At 37.3% G+C, this 15005-nt stretch overlaps 1 protein-coding gene across 3 annotated transcripts in view; it reads left to right on the top strand.

The window, feature by feature from the left end:
• prkd1 (protein kinase D1) overlaps positions 1–15005 on the top strand; it is an 82281-nt gene that overhangs the window by 6171 nt on the left and 61105 nt on the right. Inside the window, exons 1-2 of one of the 3 annotated variants that reach the window (XM_028437198.1) lie at positions 492–621; positions 1733–1926. In XM_028437198.1, coding sequence (XP_028292999.1) covers positions 530–621; positions 1733–1926 — 286 coding nt within the window. In that variant the 5' untranslated portion in view covers positions 492–529. Of the gene's footprint in view, positions 1–491; positions 622–1732; positions 1927–15005 lie in introns of those variants that run through there. The other 2 variants (XM_028437199.1, XM_028437203.1) reach the window with 2 other exon arrangements.

Genomic DNA, 15005 nt, shown 5'->3' with positions numbered 1-15005 from the left:
AAATTTGAACTAATTATTTTTTTAATTAAATTGAACTACATTTAAGAACTCTAAAACTGAGAAAATAACTAATTCAATGCAGTTTTGGTGCCGTGCATTACGTTTCATCTGATTGGTCGTCAATAATGTGATGCATTTGATTGTTGTCTGGTCATTTCATTTTTTGTAGTTTCACAATGTTCGCTGATAATTTTTAAGGTATAATAATTTACTCACTAATGGTTGGGTGTAGAAATGTGACTAATTACTTCTTTTAAAACTTACTTAAGTACAAATAAAATGACTGATTTAGAAATATACTCAAAAAAAGTACAAGTACCCATAAAAACAACTCAATTACAGTAATGTGAGTACTTGTAATCTATAACTTTCACCTCTGGTTAGTTAGCTGGTTGGTTAGTTATTTAGTTAGTTATTATTCCTCCTGAGCTTTATTCTCATTACTCCGTAGGTTATTTTCTGGTTACTCTTTGTGCTCCATCATGTGACAGGATGACTGACAGCTCTGTCCAGGTGACAAAGTGGAATAATGTGGTCCGTGTGGAGGCGGTTGCCGTGGGAACGGGGTTGGGATGGAGATGCGGAGGTTACGTGTGAGGACCAATTTATTCCTCCTGGCAGGTGAGAACGCCACATGTCGGCGCGGCGGTAATGAAACGGCGGCGATGGCGAACTCTGGGACAGCGACGCTTCAAGTCCTGATTGTTTCTGCTTTCTGTTTGTGAGGAAATCAGATGTGTTGGGTCATCACACGCAGGGTCACATGACTCGCCAAACATTATGACCACGTGCCCTCAGGCAGGCTGTAACGTCCTGTGTGATTTTCTCTTCATCCTGATACTCCTACACACAGAAAAACACAAAGATCATCATCAAATACACACACAATGATTTATTACAACTATTAGTTTGATCACAAAAGACAAGTGATGTTGTGTATTGTGTTGTGTGTCATGTTGTGTATCTTTAAGGTGAGGGAGAAGGAAACGTGAAGATGAATCTTTGTGTTCCACGTATTTCAGATGGAAAATGTTCTATCTCTGAGTCTGAAGGAATTCCATAAAGAGACCACTCCACATGATTGATTAGCTTAGCACATAGCCACTGGTCCCACATGTTTGGTTAGCTTAGCATATATTGACTAATCCACATGTTTGGTTAGCTTAGCATATATTGACTTATCCACATGTTTGGTTAGCTTAGCACATAGCCACCAGTCCTATATGTTTGGGTTAGCTTAGCATGTAGCCACTAATCCCACATGTTTGGTTAGCTTAGCATTTATTGACTTATCCACATGTTTGGTTAGCTTAGCACATAGCCACCAGTCTTATATGTTTGGGTTAGCTTAGCATGTAGCCACCAGTCTCACATGTTTGGGGTAGCCATCAGTCCCACATGTTTGGTTAGCTTAGCATGTAGCCATTAGTTCCACGTGTTTGGTTAGATTAGTAAATAACGGTAAAGGGGCGGAGCTCTGTTATCAGCTCCACTTGTATCTGCTGATCTGGTTGGTTCCCATTTTCAGGTGTTTTTTTGGGAAAATGAATTCAGCAAACACAAGCATTTTATTCATCTCTAAAGTATTTTACATTCAATCGTCAAACAGCGACGTGTCACTCATCCTAAATCACTCCCACAGACACAGATCGGGCACTGCGTACGCGTCTTTCAGCCCATTCAGCTCTGTCTATAGCTTCCACCTTTCATACTTTCATACTTTCATACTCAGGCCCCGTTTCCTCCAAGCCAGCCAAACGCCGCCACAACGAGGGGATGAAGAGCGAGAGAGAAGAGCGAAGGGCGAGGAGAGGGTGAGGAGAGACAAAAGTCCAGCTGTGAGAGCGAGAACGGGCGAAGAATGGAACGGATCTCATCTTCAGGAGGAGAGAGACTTCCAGAGAGCGACCCCCGGCTTATTACCATGTAAATAACACACAGACACACACACACACACACAGTGACGCACACTCACAGGGCGAGGAGGATGTTGCACAAACACAAACCGCTCCTTTGACTGCGCCTCATTGGACGCTGAAGTTGGCTCCTGCCTGGGATCTAATGAAGATGTGTATTTATGGGCTGATGAGAGCGACTTAATTGCATATTGGTATTTTAATTAAGTTTCTTTGTGCGTTGGAGTGATTTCTGGAGTATTTATTGGTATTTTAATGAAGTATTATTTGGCGGCAGACGCAGTGGGAGAGCAGCTGAACAGGCACACACACAGCAGGTGGCCCGACGCACACATACACACACACACACACACACACACATTCTGGTTTGTGTTCCAACTGGGGACTGTATCTAAGACCCAGACTGAACCGAACTGCTCCATAAATGTATTCCAAACACAGTTACGGGCCATCCACACCATTTATTTTTTTAGTAATGACAGTGTGTAAACACGGTTTTTTATTCTTTATGGGGACACATGTTAAAAACTGTACGACAACTTTACACAACATCCACAGACACAAAATGAGCTCCTGAAATATGGAAATGGTCAAGAGAATTTTCCCCCAACAGTATCTGTGTGAACAGATTTATACCCCTCCCACACACACACACACACACACACACACGTTAACATTAACACACACATTCTGGTTTGTGTTTCAACTGGGGACTGTATCTAAGACCCAGACTGAACTGAACTGATCCATAAATGTAATCTAAACTCATTTTTGGACCATTCACACCATTTATTTTGTGATGAATGTGTGTGAACACCAATCTTTATTCTTTATGGGGACACTGGTATGACAACTTTACAAAACACAAAAAGAGCTCCTGGAATCTGGAAATGGTCGAGATAATTTTTCCCCAACAGTAACTGTGTGAACTGACGGATGTCCACACACACACACACACACACACACACACACACACACACACACACACACACAACTGGGGACTGTATCTAAGACCCTGACTTAACTGAGCTGCTCCATAAATGTAATCCAAACACATTTTTGGACTCAATCCACAGTGTTTAATTTCTTTAGTGATGAACGTGTGTAAACACCGTAGTTGTTTCTTTATGGGGACTCTGGTAAGACAACTTTACACATCCACAGACACAAAAGATGATTTATCCCATTTACACGTGTGCACACACACACACGCACGCACACACGCACACACACGGTAACACACTGAGTATGAGAACATTTATCAGGACTGGAGGTGTCAGGAGATCTACCAAGGTACCAACAAGTAATAATTAGTGTGCGTGTCCATGTGCATGTGTGTGTGTGTGTGTCTGTGTGTACATAATGGCTTTTCATGAGGTTGGTTTGTAAAGACATTTGATTGACGTCCCCTGATGGTTCAATCCAATTAGAGAGTGAGAGAGTGTGTGTGTGCGTGTGCGTGTGTGTGTGTGTGTTTTGATCTTTTTTTGATATAAAGCATCTAACCTTTGTATATCGTTTATATCTGTGTAATGACAGTTTAAAATGGTTGTTAAATGTTGTGAGCTTCACCTCGCTGCTGCTGCTGCTGCTGCTGCTGTTGTTTATTGACATCAAAGCACAAACGTTGTTGTTGTTGTTGTTGTTGTTGTTGTTGTAAACCGTCAGCAGCAAACAAATCACAAACAAACATTAAACTCCTCCCTGGGCCACACATTACATTATATTTAACTCTGTGTGACGTAAAAATTCATGCAAACACTTAATATTTGTTTTTTAAGGGTGTGACTTGTTTTTCTGATTGTGTAAAATAATATTTAAAAAAAATATAGTCTTATTAAATGTTATACTATGAAATAATATTTCTTAAAACCCGTTTATAAAAATAATAATATTAAATGGTTACAAATTATTTTATTCTAATTTATCTCAGGCGTGGGCGCACACACACACACGCACGCACACACACTCTCACACTCTACATAAGGGATTCATGACATGAAATAAATGTGTATCATGGTTAATTAATGATATTAAAATCTTTTATTCTCAGGGGAAACCACACCTCTGTCTGCTGACATGAAACCAGACGTGACCATGTGTAAACAGTGTAGAATTTAGAGGTTTAATTAGACGTAAGAATTGTGTGAAATTACATGAAATTCGATCTGACATGAGTTCTAATAATGACATAAAGAATACGTATAAGTAGACATTAATAAGGACATGGAAATAAAATAAGATTTGGCATAAAAACATGAAAAAAAATATATAGTAGTGTTCAAAACACATATGTCAAACTCAAGGCCCAGGGCCAAATCTGGCCCTTTGCAGCATTTATCATGGCCCGCAGTAGAAAGTGTAAAATGAGAGAAAACATGAATGACTGTAAATGTATCCATAATTGACTAATTAAATAAAACTCCACAATATTTGCAGAGGTAAACAATTTTCTCATGCCTGTATTAAATAGTTTCAGACATTTATAATCATTGCAAATTGTGGCAATAACAACTTTAATTATTTTCCTAAAACCCAGCATTTTTTCACAGGCAAACACAAAAAAATCCTCTAAATTTCACAAAAATGTGTTGTAAAATCAAGGAATCAAGGTTTGTCATTTATTGTTTGATTATTGTCTCTGTCTGACCCCTTAACTAAAATGAGTTTGACACCCCTGTTCTCCAGCATCAAATTCATAGACTAGATATGACAATGCTTTAAAGTTTGATAGCAAATGATACAATAATATAAGAGAAAAAACCAAGTAAAACATTTATTCAATAAATATGTTTTATTAAAACATAAAAATCACATGAAATCAGACATGACAATGACAGATGAGAAAATTAGATGAGTTTCATGAAATTAAAATGACATGAAATTAGACATGAGAAATGAGCTAATTGTATGTGAAAACAGACAGAACATTAGACATTAAAATTAATATTAATCGGAAAAATCAAAATCTGCATTAAATTAGTCATAAAAAGGAAATAAAAAGAGAAAAAAATGCTTTTTTTCTCTCCTCTTTTGTTCCCAGCGCGTTCTGGGGGTTTGTGAGCGCGTTCGTCTGTTGATCAGTTGGTCAGTGGTCGTCGTCTGTGACCGTTTTCACGGTCCCAAAGTTAGACAACATTCATCGATAAATCATCATCATTATTATTAGATTATCATCACGCAAACAAACACACACAAACACACTCAGAGGTGCAGGAAGTACATCAAATCTGCTCGTTTTTATGGTTTATAATCTTTAGAGTCACACACACACACACACACACACACACACACACACACACACACACACACACGCACACACACCTTCATTCAGTATGAGTGACAAAGCCCTCGACTTCATCACAGCATGTCTGAAAAAACACTCCCAGTGTGTTTTTAAAGTGTGTGAGTGTGTTTTGTTGTCGCGTGTGTGTGTGTGTGTGTGTGTCCTTCTTTTGTGTGTGTGTGTTGCTCTAACAAGGTCCGGGCCTCAGCATGATGGCGATCTTAACGAGCTGTCTGTCACTCTTCAGCTCAAACCTCTGTCATTAATGACTCTGTGTGTGTGTGTGTGTGTGTGTGTGTGTGTGTGCGTGTGTGCGTGTGTGCGTGCGTGCGTGCGTGCGTGTGTGTGTGTGTGTGTGTGTGTGTGTGTGTGTGTGTGTGTGAGGGAGGGGTATAAATGGAATAATGTCTCAGTGGGACAGAAAAAACATTTAGTCTCTTTTTTGGCGCCACAATGTCAAGGTTTCAATGGCTGCTCTCTCTCTCTGTGTGTGTGTGTGTGTGTGTGTGTGTGTGTGTGTGTGTGTGTGTGTGTGTGTGTGTGTGTGTGTGTGTGTGTGTGTGTGTGTGTGTGTGTGTGTGTGTGTGTGTGTGTGTGTGTGTGTGTGTGTGTGTGTGTGTGTGTGTGTGTGTGTGTGTGTGTGAGCAGCTGCCTGAATCCCTTCATTCTCTCCTAAATGCATGTTTAGAAGAACTCGACCTCCTGTGTCTCTTTTTTAAACTGCTTTTTTTTCTACAAGTGTGACATCATCCCAATTCCCATCATGCATTGTGTCGGGCCTCTTTTTCTCAGAAGTTAAACAAAACCCCTGAGCGACGTTCTACAAAATGTCATTCAGCTCAGGGCTCCGGTCTGAAGCCTGTATGGTTTAAACGTTCCTCGTTATCCGCCCATACGCAGACGATACACACATTTACATCTCTATACTTCCAGGGGCTTTCACCTGATACAAGCACTGAGGGAGTGTGTTCAACAAATCAATGACTGGGTGTTGGACATTAGCTGTTAGCATTAGCATTTAGGAGGGGTGGGACAATACACTAAGTCCACAATACGATACAATACAACAACAAAAAACCGTAGTGGGAAAATTAAACAAACAATAACAATTTGGTTGTTTAGTCGATCGCGATTCCATTCATATCCTTGATGATACATCTTGTGACATTTTAATATCACAATATCTCTGAGCTTAGCAGCTGGTTAGTTTGTCTTAAAGATGAAGCAGAGGAAGTCTCAGTACACACAGTGAAGCTGTCAATGTGTGTTAATTACACTATACCAGTGTTTTTGTAATGCAGTTACCACTTTTTTCCAAACCTGTACTTAGATCTGGATATTTGACGATCTCGAATACCTTGTAACAATACCTCTAATGCATGAACACACACAGGTTTTATATATATTTTTATTTACCACAAATATTGATTGATATATATATCAGTATTTGTTCTCTGTGTTGCACTGAGTCGTGCACCTTTCTGACATGAAGTGACTCAGCATATTATCGGTGTATTAGGCAAGTATCAGCCTGATATCACAGCATTTCTAGTTATGGTTAATAACAGACACAGAACAATGGCCCCTCCCACCAGTGACATCACAAATAAAAAGGAAGATTGCAGGCTTAAAAAAATTAGATCTTTCAAAAATTTTGCATTTACTTTTTCTACTGCGCCCTCCTCTGAAGAATGAAAAACTCTAGGTCCGCCTTCCCCATCACAATTTTTAAAAAATGGGTAAAAAAAAGTGACCTTTTAAAAAAAAAAAATAAAAAAATCATAATTTTGACTATTTTTCTTAAAATCTCATGAAAATAACGCAAAATTTGCAATCCTGTATTTTAGAATAGTAGTAAAGCTCTTTATTTATAAAATGCAAAAAATGTTCAGCAAGGCCATTATAGCGCCCCCCCCCCCAATCGCGTCATGATGTCACCGGCGTGCCCCCAGTTTGGGAATCACTGCTCTAATGAAAAAAAATACAAAACTAACAATGTAACAAACGTTAATAATCAATTAATCAGAATATATCCATTTGTTAGCATTTCAAGTCCCCTTTAATCATGTTTAAGTTCATGATTGTGTGTAAATCATCGTCTTTTTGTAGATTAAAGTGTTTCTATACTTTATGGTGGATTTCATTTTTATTCTATGTTTATTTGTGTTTGTTTGTTTGTTAGCAGGTTAGATTAGATTGGTTTATTTGAAAGGGGACATTGCAATTTCATATAACACATGAACAAACATGGTTTAAAAAAGCCAGAATTAGCCAGAAGGCTATTTTTCATCTGTAGTCCCCTGCCCAAGATGTAAAAAGGCATTAAAATACAAGCATGACAATACATTTACAAGTCAATAACAACAATAATAGTACCTGTTACAATATTAAAACACACAAAAAAGCAGGATTACACCAAAAGTACTTTACATATTTTGACTGAATTTTAACCAAAGATAGACCTCACGTAATGGAAGATTTTATTATATTAACTCATGTCTCTGTCTGCAATTGATCAATCTTTATTCAGTTTGATCCAGTTATATTGTGGTTTCTAAAATTACTCACCAACTTTCATCCGGTTCGGATCCGGATTGCGCATTTCATCGCAATTTGTCCCCAAAACTGGTGGTGCCCATACATTAGGACCTACTGTATAGTTATTAATGGTAACATTTATGATTAATTTAAACGTGTGATTAATCAGGATCATTGATGCAGTAAACGTCCAATATCTGGAAAGAGGAGATTTGGAGGATATTTGTTATTTTTGTTGTTGTTAATTAGTTTTTATCCTGGAGACAGAGGTTATATCATCATCATCATCATCATCATCATCATCATCATCATCATCATGTTGGTTAAAATGTGTTAAAGGTTAAAGTTCATGTTGAATATTTTGATTTAATTTGAAGTTTGATAAACATGTGATGTTAGTTGGCAGACAGTAGGTGAGGGTGAAGGTGAAGGTCTGGACAAACATAATCCATCAGTGATTAGCTCATTAGCATTAGCGGAATTAATTAGCATTGCTAACAGCTGCTCTGATTCATTCATTAACACATGATTAATAAATCAGCAGCTTTCAAACAATCCCTCATCAATATTAACCACTTCCTCAGTGTGTGTGTGTGTGCGTGTGTGTGTGTGTGTGTGTGTGTGTGTGTGTGTGTGTGTGTGTGTGTGTGTGTGTGCGTGTGTGCGTGTGTGTGTGTGTGTGTGTGTGTGTGTGTGATGTATATTTCATACTGGTTTCCAGCTGGAGGGGAACCATTAGGAGCAGCTCGGTGACCTTTGACCCACAGACGTAGAAACGCGTCCTCTGAACAAACGTTTAAAGCTCAGAAAGGAAGGAAAACACTTCTTTCACTTCCTTCTTCTTCTACTTCTTTCTATTTGTTTTCCTTCCTTCCTTTTTTCTCTCTTCCTTCCTCCGAGGTTTTTTTTCTTCCTCTCAGAGTTTGCGTGACACTTTAAAGTGTTTTCATTGATGTCAAGACCTTCCTATCAAACATTCAGCCCCAGGACACACACACACACACACACGCACACACACACACACACACACACTGCAGGGATTCTCGCTCTCTCACACTTGACTGAACATCTGCACACACACACATTTCTTCTACACAAACAGACATTCCTCTTTACAACCATAACGTTTTGCAAAGAATTTTTTAAATAATCTAAACGTTGAAGCTCAAACATGATATGATTCAACAAAAACATTAGAAACAAAGCTCCTAGAAAATGACTAATAATGTTTTAATAATGTCAGTAAAATGAAACAAACAGAAGGACTGATATAATAAAATTAAATAAATAACGTGAAATAAAGGAAAACATAAATAAATGAAATCACACGTGACATAAAACATGAAAGAAAAGACAAAAGAATAACAGTAGATTAAATAAAATTAATAAAAGAAAAATAAATAATAAAATAATCTAAATGTTGAGACTCAAACACGCGTAATATTATTCAACAAAAATATTTGAAACAAAGCTCCAATAAAATGACTAATAATGTTTTAATAATGTCAATGAATGTGGAAAAATGAAACAAACACAAGGACTGATAAGAAAGGAAATAAAGGATAATAAATAAGGGAAAATAAAAAAGAAATAAAATTACAAGGCGAAATTAAAAGAATAAAGGTAAATAAAAAAAAAAAACTAGAGATAATAAAAAATGAAAACAATAGCATAAAGTGAAATATAAATTAAAAGGAGGAAAATGAAATCTAAAAAATATAAAATGAAATAAAAACACAACTATTAAAAAAAAACTGAAATTATTGTTAATTCTTTGTATATTATTGAATATAAATAAAATAAATACATTATGTATTTCATGTCAATTATTAATAAATATATGACAACAAATATACTACACATTGATGCTAAATAAAGTCATTAAATTTAGGTTTAAAATAAAGTAAAAACGTTTATAGAAATAATTGAAAATTAAAAATTCATAAAACAAATGAAATTTCACAAATGAAAAAAAACACGAATAATATAAATGATAAAGAATAAATCTAGATTCTTGTCAGTGCGAGAACTGAGCACACACACACGAATGAACCGTGACCCAGCCACACACACACACACACTGAGTTTAATATTGATTCTTTAAAGTAGTTTCAGTGTAACATGTCACAGCGCGTTAGCATCAGCGCGGCTAACCGGAGCGAGAGAGCAGCGGCTGCACGCAACACAGAGAGGAGGGGGAGGAGCCAGGCAGGAGGGGGAGGAGCCAGGGAGATAGAAATGATCATTATTACATTGATTATACTGGTTTTTACATAATATAAACAGTCAAGCCTTTACTTTTCTCAGCATTTACAAAAAAAAAACTATAAATAGTAATTCTGAAAATAATGACTTAAAAATAACAAAACATAGGAATACTATTTTAGTCTAGGATTTTTTTTTAATTATTATTATTTGAAAAATTGGTTTGTTTCAAGAATTTCATTTATTTAATTTTTTTCTTTATTTTGATAATTTTAAGTTTTTCTATTTTTTTATTTAATTTTTTTTTTTACATTTTTAATCTAAATTACTTTCTCAATTTATTAATTTTTCTATATTATTCTAATTTTCTTACAAAGAATAATTTTCAGTTTTTATATTAAAAAAAAGAATAATAAAAAAAAATTGATGACATTTAAAAAAAATGTTCTTGGTCTATGTCATTCATTTTTTTTTCTTTTATTTGAATTTGTGTAGTTTTTGCAGGTTTTTTGTTTACTTGTTTTCTTAATTTTGATTTATTATATTATTATTATTTTTTGTAAAATTTGTAGATTTTTCAGATGTGAGTTTAGAGACTGCAGAGAACATGCAAACTCAGGGAAAAGCATTAAAAGCTTTGTGTGTGTGTGTGTGTGTGTGTATTCTGCTCCATCACCAGCACAAACAAACACTCAGTCTTCCCCTGAGGCCTCCGTCAACCTCTAAACACACACACACACACACACACACACACACACACACACACACACACACACACACACAGAGAGAGAGCGTTGTGTTGGATGACATTTATTTCCCGCTGACACAGAAACTACACAAACAACCAGAGTGTCAACCATCGGCCTGATTCCTGTGTCCCCACAAGGGTCTGCGATCCTAAAAGTGTGTAAACGCACACACACACATACACACAAACTGAGTGTGAACTTTCACCCAGAGTACAGGCGTAAGTTAAACAATATCTGAAAGTGTGTAAATAGATCTGGTTATGGTAAACAAGTTCATTCATAAACAAAACTTTAGGACAAATTAATTTAGTTCTTCACAGTATATTTATTTATATTTTATTTATGTTAATAATTTGTATTTATATATAATATTTTAATAGTTATGTTCATTATATATTATTGAGAGATTGTATATGTGTGACTGTGTCTCAAATATCACAGCTCATCAGGATCAGACTGAGCTGAGGATAACTCAGGATAAATTGAAAGCTGCGTAGAATATACAGTAGTGACTGCACAAAGGGCTTTTAAAAACGACTAAAGTGGGTCTAATATCCTAAAAAAACACCCCATAAATATTGACCAGCCGGTGAGTAATAATAATAATGTAAACCATCCATTAAAAAGCTACTTGACCTCCCACTTTTCTATAGCAAAACATACTTCCAACGGGCACTGCGCTAGTAAAACATAAAAACAATTAAAAAAATAAATGTGAATGAAATGAATTAAAGATAAAACATAAAACAAAGCAGAATAGCACACACACATTTCTTCTACACTAACAGACATTCCTCTTTACATCCAAATATTTACATTACAGAGAATTTAAAAAAAAAAGCTAAACATTGAAGCTCACACATAATATTATTTAACAAAAATATTAGAAACAAAGCTACTGTAAAATGACTAATAATGTTTTAATAATGTCAATAAATGTTTGTAAAAAAAAAAAGAAACTAACAGAAAGACTGATATAATAAAAATTAAATAAATAAATAAAGGAAAATAAAAAAAATTATAAAATTACTCGTGATACAAAACATGAAAGAAAAAACTAAACAATAAAGTTGGAAAAAGCTAATAAAAGATAAAACGAAGGTAAATAACAAAATAATTGAGGAAAATGGAATAGAGAAGAATGATGAAAGGAGATTAAATGAAACAAGATTACGTTTCAAAAAACTAATTTTTGTTAAAACAAAATACAGAAATATAATAAAATATACTTTACAATCTAACATTGAAAAAAATGTGTTCAATGAATATAATAACAATATAATAGAGTATAAATGTAATGCATTACATAGAACATAAAATAACACACACACACACACAGAGAGAGATGCAGATGTTGATGTTGTTTGACAGCGTCTGACAGCAGCAGCTTGTTGTTCAAACAGGAGTGTTTACAGTGTGTGACAAGCTCCGTGTGTGTGTGTGTGTGTGTGTGTGTGTGTGTGTGTGTGTGTGTGTGTGTGTGTGTGTGTGTGTGTGTGTGTGTGTGTGTGTGTGTGTGTGTGTGTGTGTGTGTGTGTGTGTGTGTGTGTGTGTGTGTCTGTGTGTGTCCGTCCCAGTAAACCAGTTATTAGACGGACCCGCACACAGCTGATCTTTTTTTTCAAGACTCCAATATTGTGATTCCTGACTTAATAAATCTGAGTCGTTTAAAACATTCAATAAAACTCTTTAACACCTTCCTGTCGGCGCCGTGCCTGGCTCACACACACGGCGGGGACGTCTTAATTCATATTTCACACTGTTAAATGAGTCGCGTTCCACCGCTGTTTGACACCTGACTCACTAAAAACTGTTACACCTCAGAGCGCCGTCCCACAAAGCCTCGCTCGCCTCCCGTCTTCCCCTAATAACGGCTAATTGTCGGCTCTGAGCGCGAGCGGCAGCGTGCAGGTGCTAACAGCTGGAGCTAATTGAGCCACACAGCCAATTACAGGTGGCGCTAACAGTGATGAGGCTCATAAACCCAGCAGGAGCTGCTCTGACACGCCCCCTTTGCCCTTTGACCTTGCTCAGCCCACCCCAGTGGTCAAAGGTTTTCATTACAGTTTTCCAAATGCATTTAAAAAAAACAATTCTTAATATAATGTACATAATATACACATTTTAAGTGCCATAAAACACAGTGATTGTACAAAATATATATGAATTCATTTGTTGTTTATCAAAAAGTTATTTTTTGGCCCTCGAGTCATGTGACCATCATCTTCCTTTCAAGGCTACGTTATTGAGATTATTTTTATACAAAATAGTTTTCTGCAGCTTTGATTCTAACATATTACTGTTAGTTTCATATCACATATGTTAGTTCTACCTCAGGTGTGTAGGATAAGTTTTCAGTGAAACAATCCAAACCAAGCAGACTTTAGGTTGGTTCTTCTTCTGTTGTGCAATTCTTCTTCACAATGTAAATGGTGAAGCAACACTGCTCCCAGCAGTTCATGTATGGTACTACAGCAATAATGAAGAAATATTTGATCATGAATTTACAACATCAAACAATGCGTCAACACCAATTTTTTTAGTTACTTTCTCAATTTTGTTGCTCATCCTTTTTGCATTATTGTATATGTTATACAACATTGTGGTTGGCACGAATGTGGAGATGGCCTATTTAATTCTATTTTTTCGTTTGCCCCCCTGGTAAGAATTTCAAACTCGGCCTATGGTTCTGGGTCCCTAACCTGGACCCCTGGTTCCTGGTTCCTGGTCCATGTCGGTGCTGAGTTCCAGCCTCAGAGGAACCATGAGTCCTGATTCAGCTCAAAGACTCGACTCTTTAACCAACCACTCTAGTCCTCATCACATCACATCCAGGGTTGCTAGGCAACCCAGCTCCCAGTATAACTAATTTACCCACTGAACTGAATGCAAATATGTGGACAATTAAGCACTTGTGTGTGTGTGTGTGTGTGTGTGTGTGTGTGTGTGTGTGTGTGTGTGTGTGTGTGTGGAGCCGTTTAACTCAGTTCCTCCTGTTAGAGGACACGGAGTGACAGAGAGAGTTGTCAATTCACTTCCACATGCTCGTCTGATAATAACGCAGCTTCAATACCTCTATCCTCCCCCTTTCTCTCTCACACACACACACACACACACACACACGCACACACACACACACACACACACACACACACACGCACACACAATCACACGCATGCTCTATAATTACCACCTCACTCGACAGCCATTGATGTGCAGATGAAGATGGCCGCCATCACCACACATTGTTTTTTGGGATCCGTCAACTGCGCTACATGCTAAGCTAACCAAAACATGTGGGACTGGTCGCTACTTGCTCAGCTTACCCAAAACATGTGGGACTGGTGGCTATGTGCTAAGCTAACCCAAACATGTGGGTTATATGCTAAGCTAACCCAAACATGTGGGTAGCTACTTGCTAAGCTAACCCAAAACATATGGGACTGGTCGTTACTTGCTTTGCTAACCAAACATATGGGACTGGTTGCTACGTGCTAAGCTAACCAAATACAGTATATGGGACTGCTTGCTACGTGCTAAGCTAATCAAACATGTGGGACTAGTAGTTATGTGCTAAGCTAACCAAAACATGTGGGACTAGTTACTACGTGCTAAGCTAACCCAAATATGTGGGACTGGTTGCTACTTGCTAAGCAATCCCAAAGCATGTGGATAGCTATATGCTATGCTAACCAAAACTTGTGGGTAGCTATGTGCTAAGCGAACCAAAACATGTATGACTGGTTGCTACCAACCCAAATATGTGGGGCTGGTTGCTTTGTGCTAAGCTAACTCAAACATGTAGACTGGTCACTATGTGCTAAGCTAACCCAAAACATATGTGACTGGTTGCTACGTGCTAAGCTAACCCAAATATGTGGGGCTGGTTGCTTTGTGCTAAGCTAACTCAAACATGTAGCACTGGTCACTATGTGATAAGCTAACCCAAAACATACGTGACTGGTTGCTACTTGCTAAGTTAACCAATCATAGGACTGGTGGCTACATGCTAAGCTAACCCAGGTCCCTGTATGGAGTGCCTTCAGTCCCTCAGGAAGAAGCACATTTACTTTTTGTAATACATGGAACACAAACATTTCTCTTCATGTTTCCTTCTCCCTCACCTTAAAGGTACACAACATGTTTGGAGGCCACAGATGTGATGAAGTTAAAGTGGCACTCGTTGTGAGGGAAACGTATGGTTGTGCTGTTTGGGATGTGAACCCTTTGGTGAATATTTGACTTTTCTCTCAGAAACAGTGGAAACAGGCCGAGCTGCAGCCCTGAAGTGAAGCACCAATGGCAGATGGA

This window comes from Gouania willdenowi, chromosome 22 (genome assembly GCF_900634775.1).
Source record: "Gouania willdenowi chromosome 22, fGouWil2.1, whole genome shotgun sequence".
Taxonomy (NCBI): domain Eukaryota; kingdom Metazoa; phylum Chordata; class Actinopteri; order Blenniiformes; family Gobiesocidae; genus Gouania; species Gouania willdenowi.
This window is presented reverse-complemented; position numbering and strand designations above follow the sequence as displayed.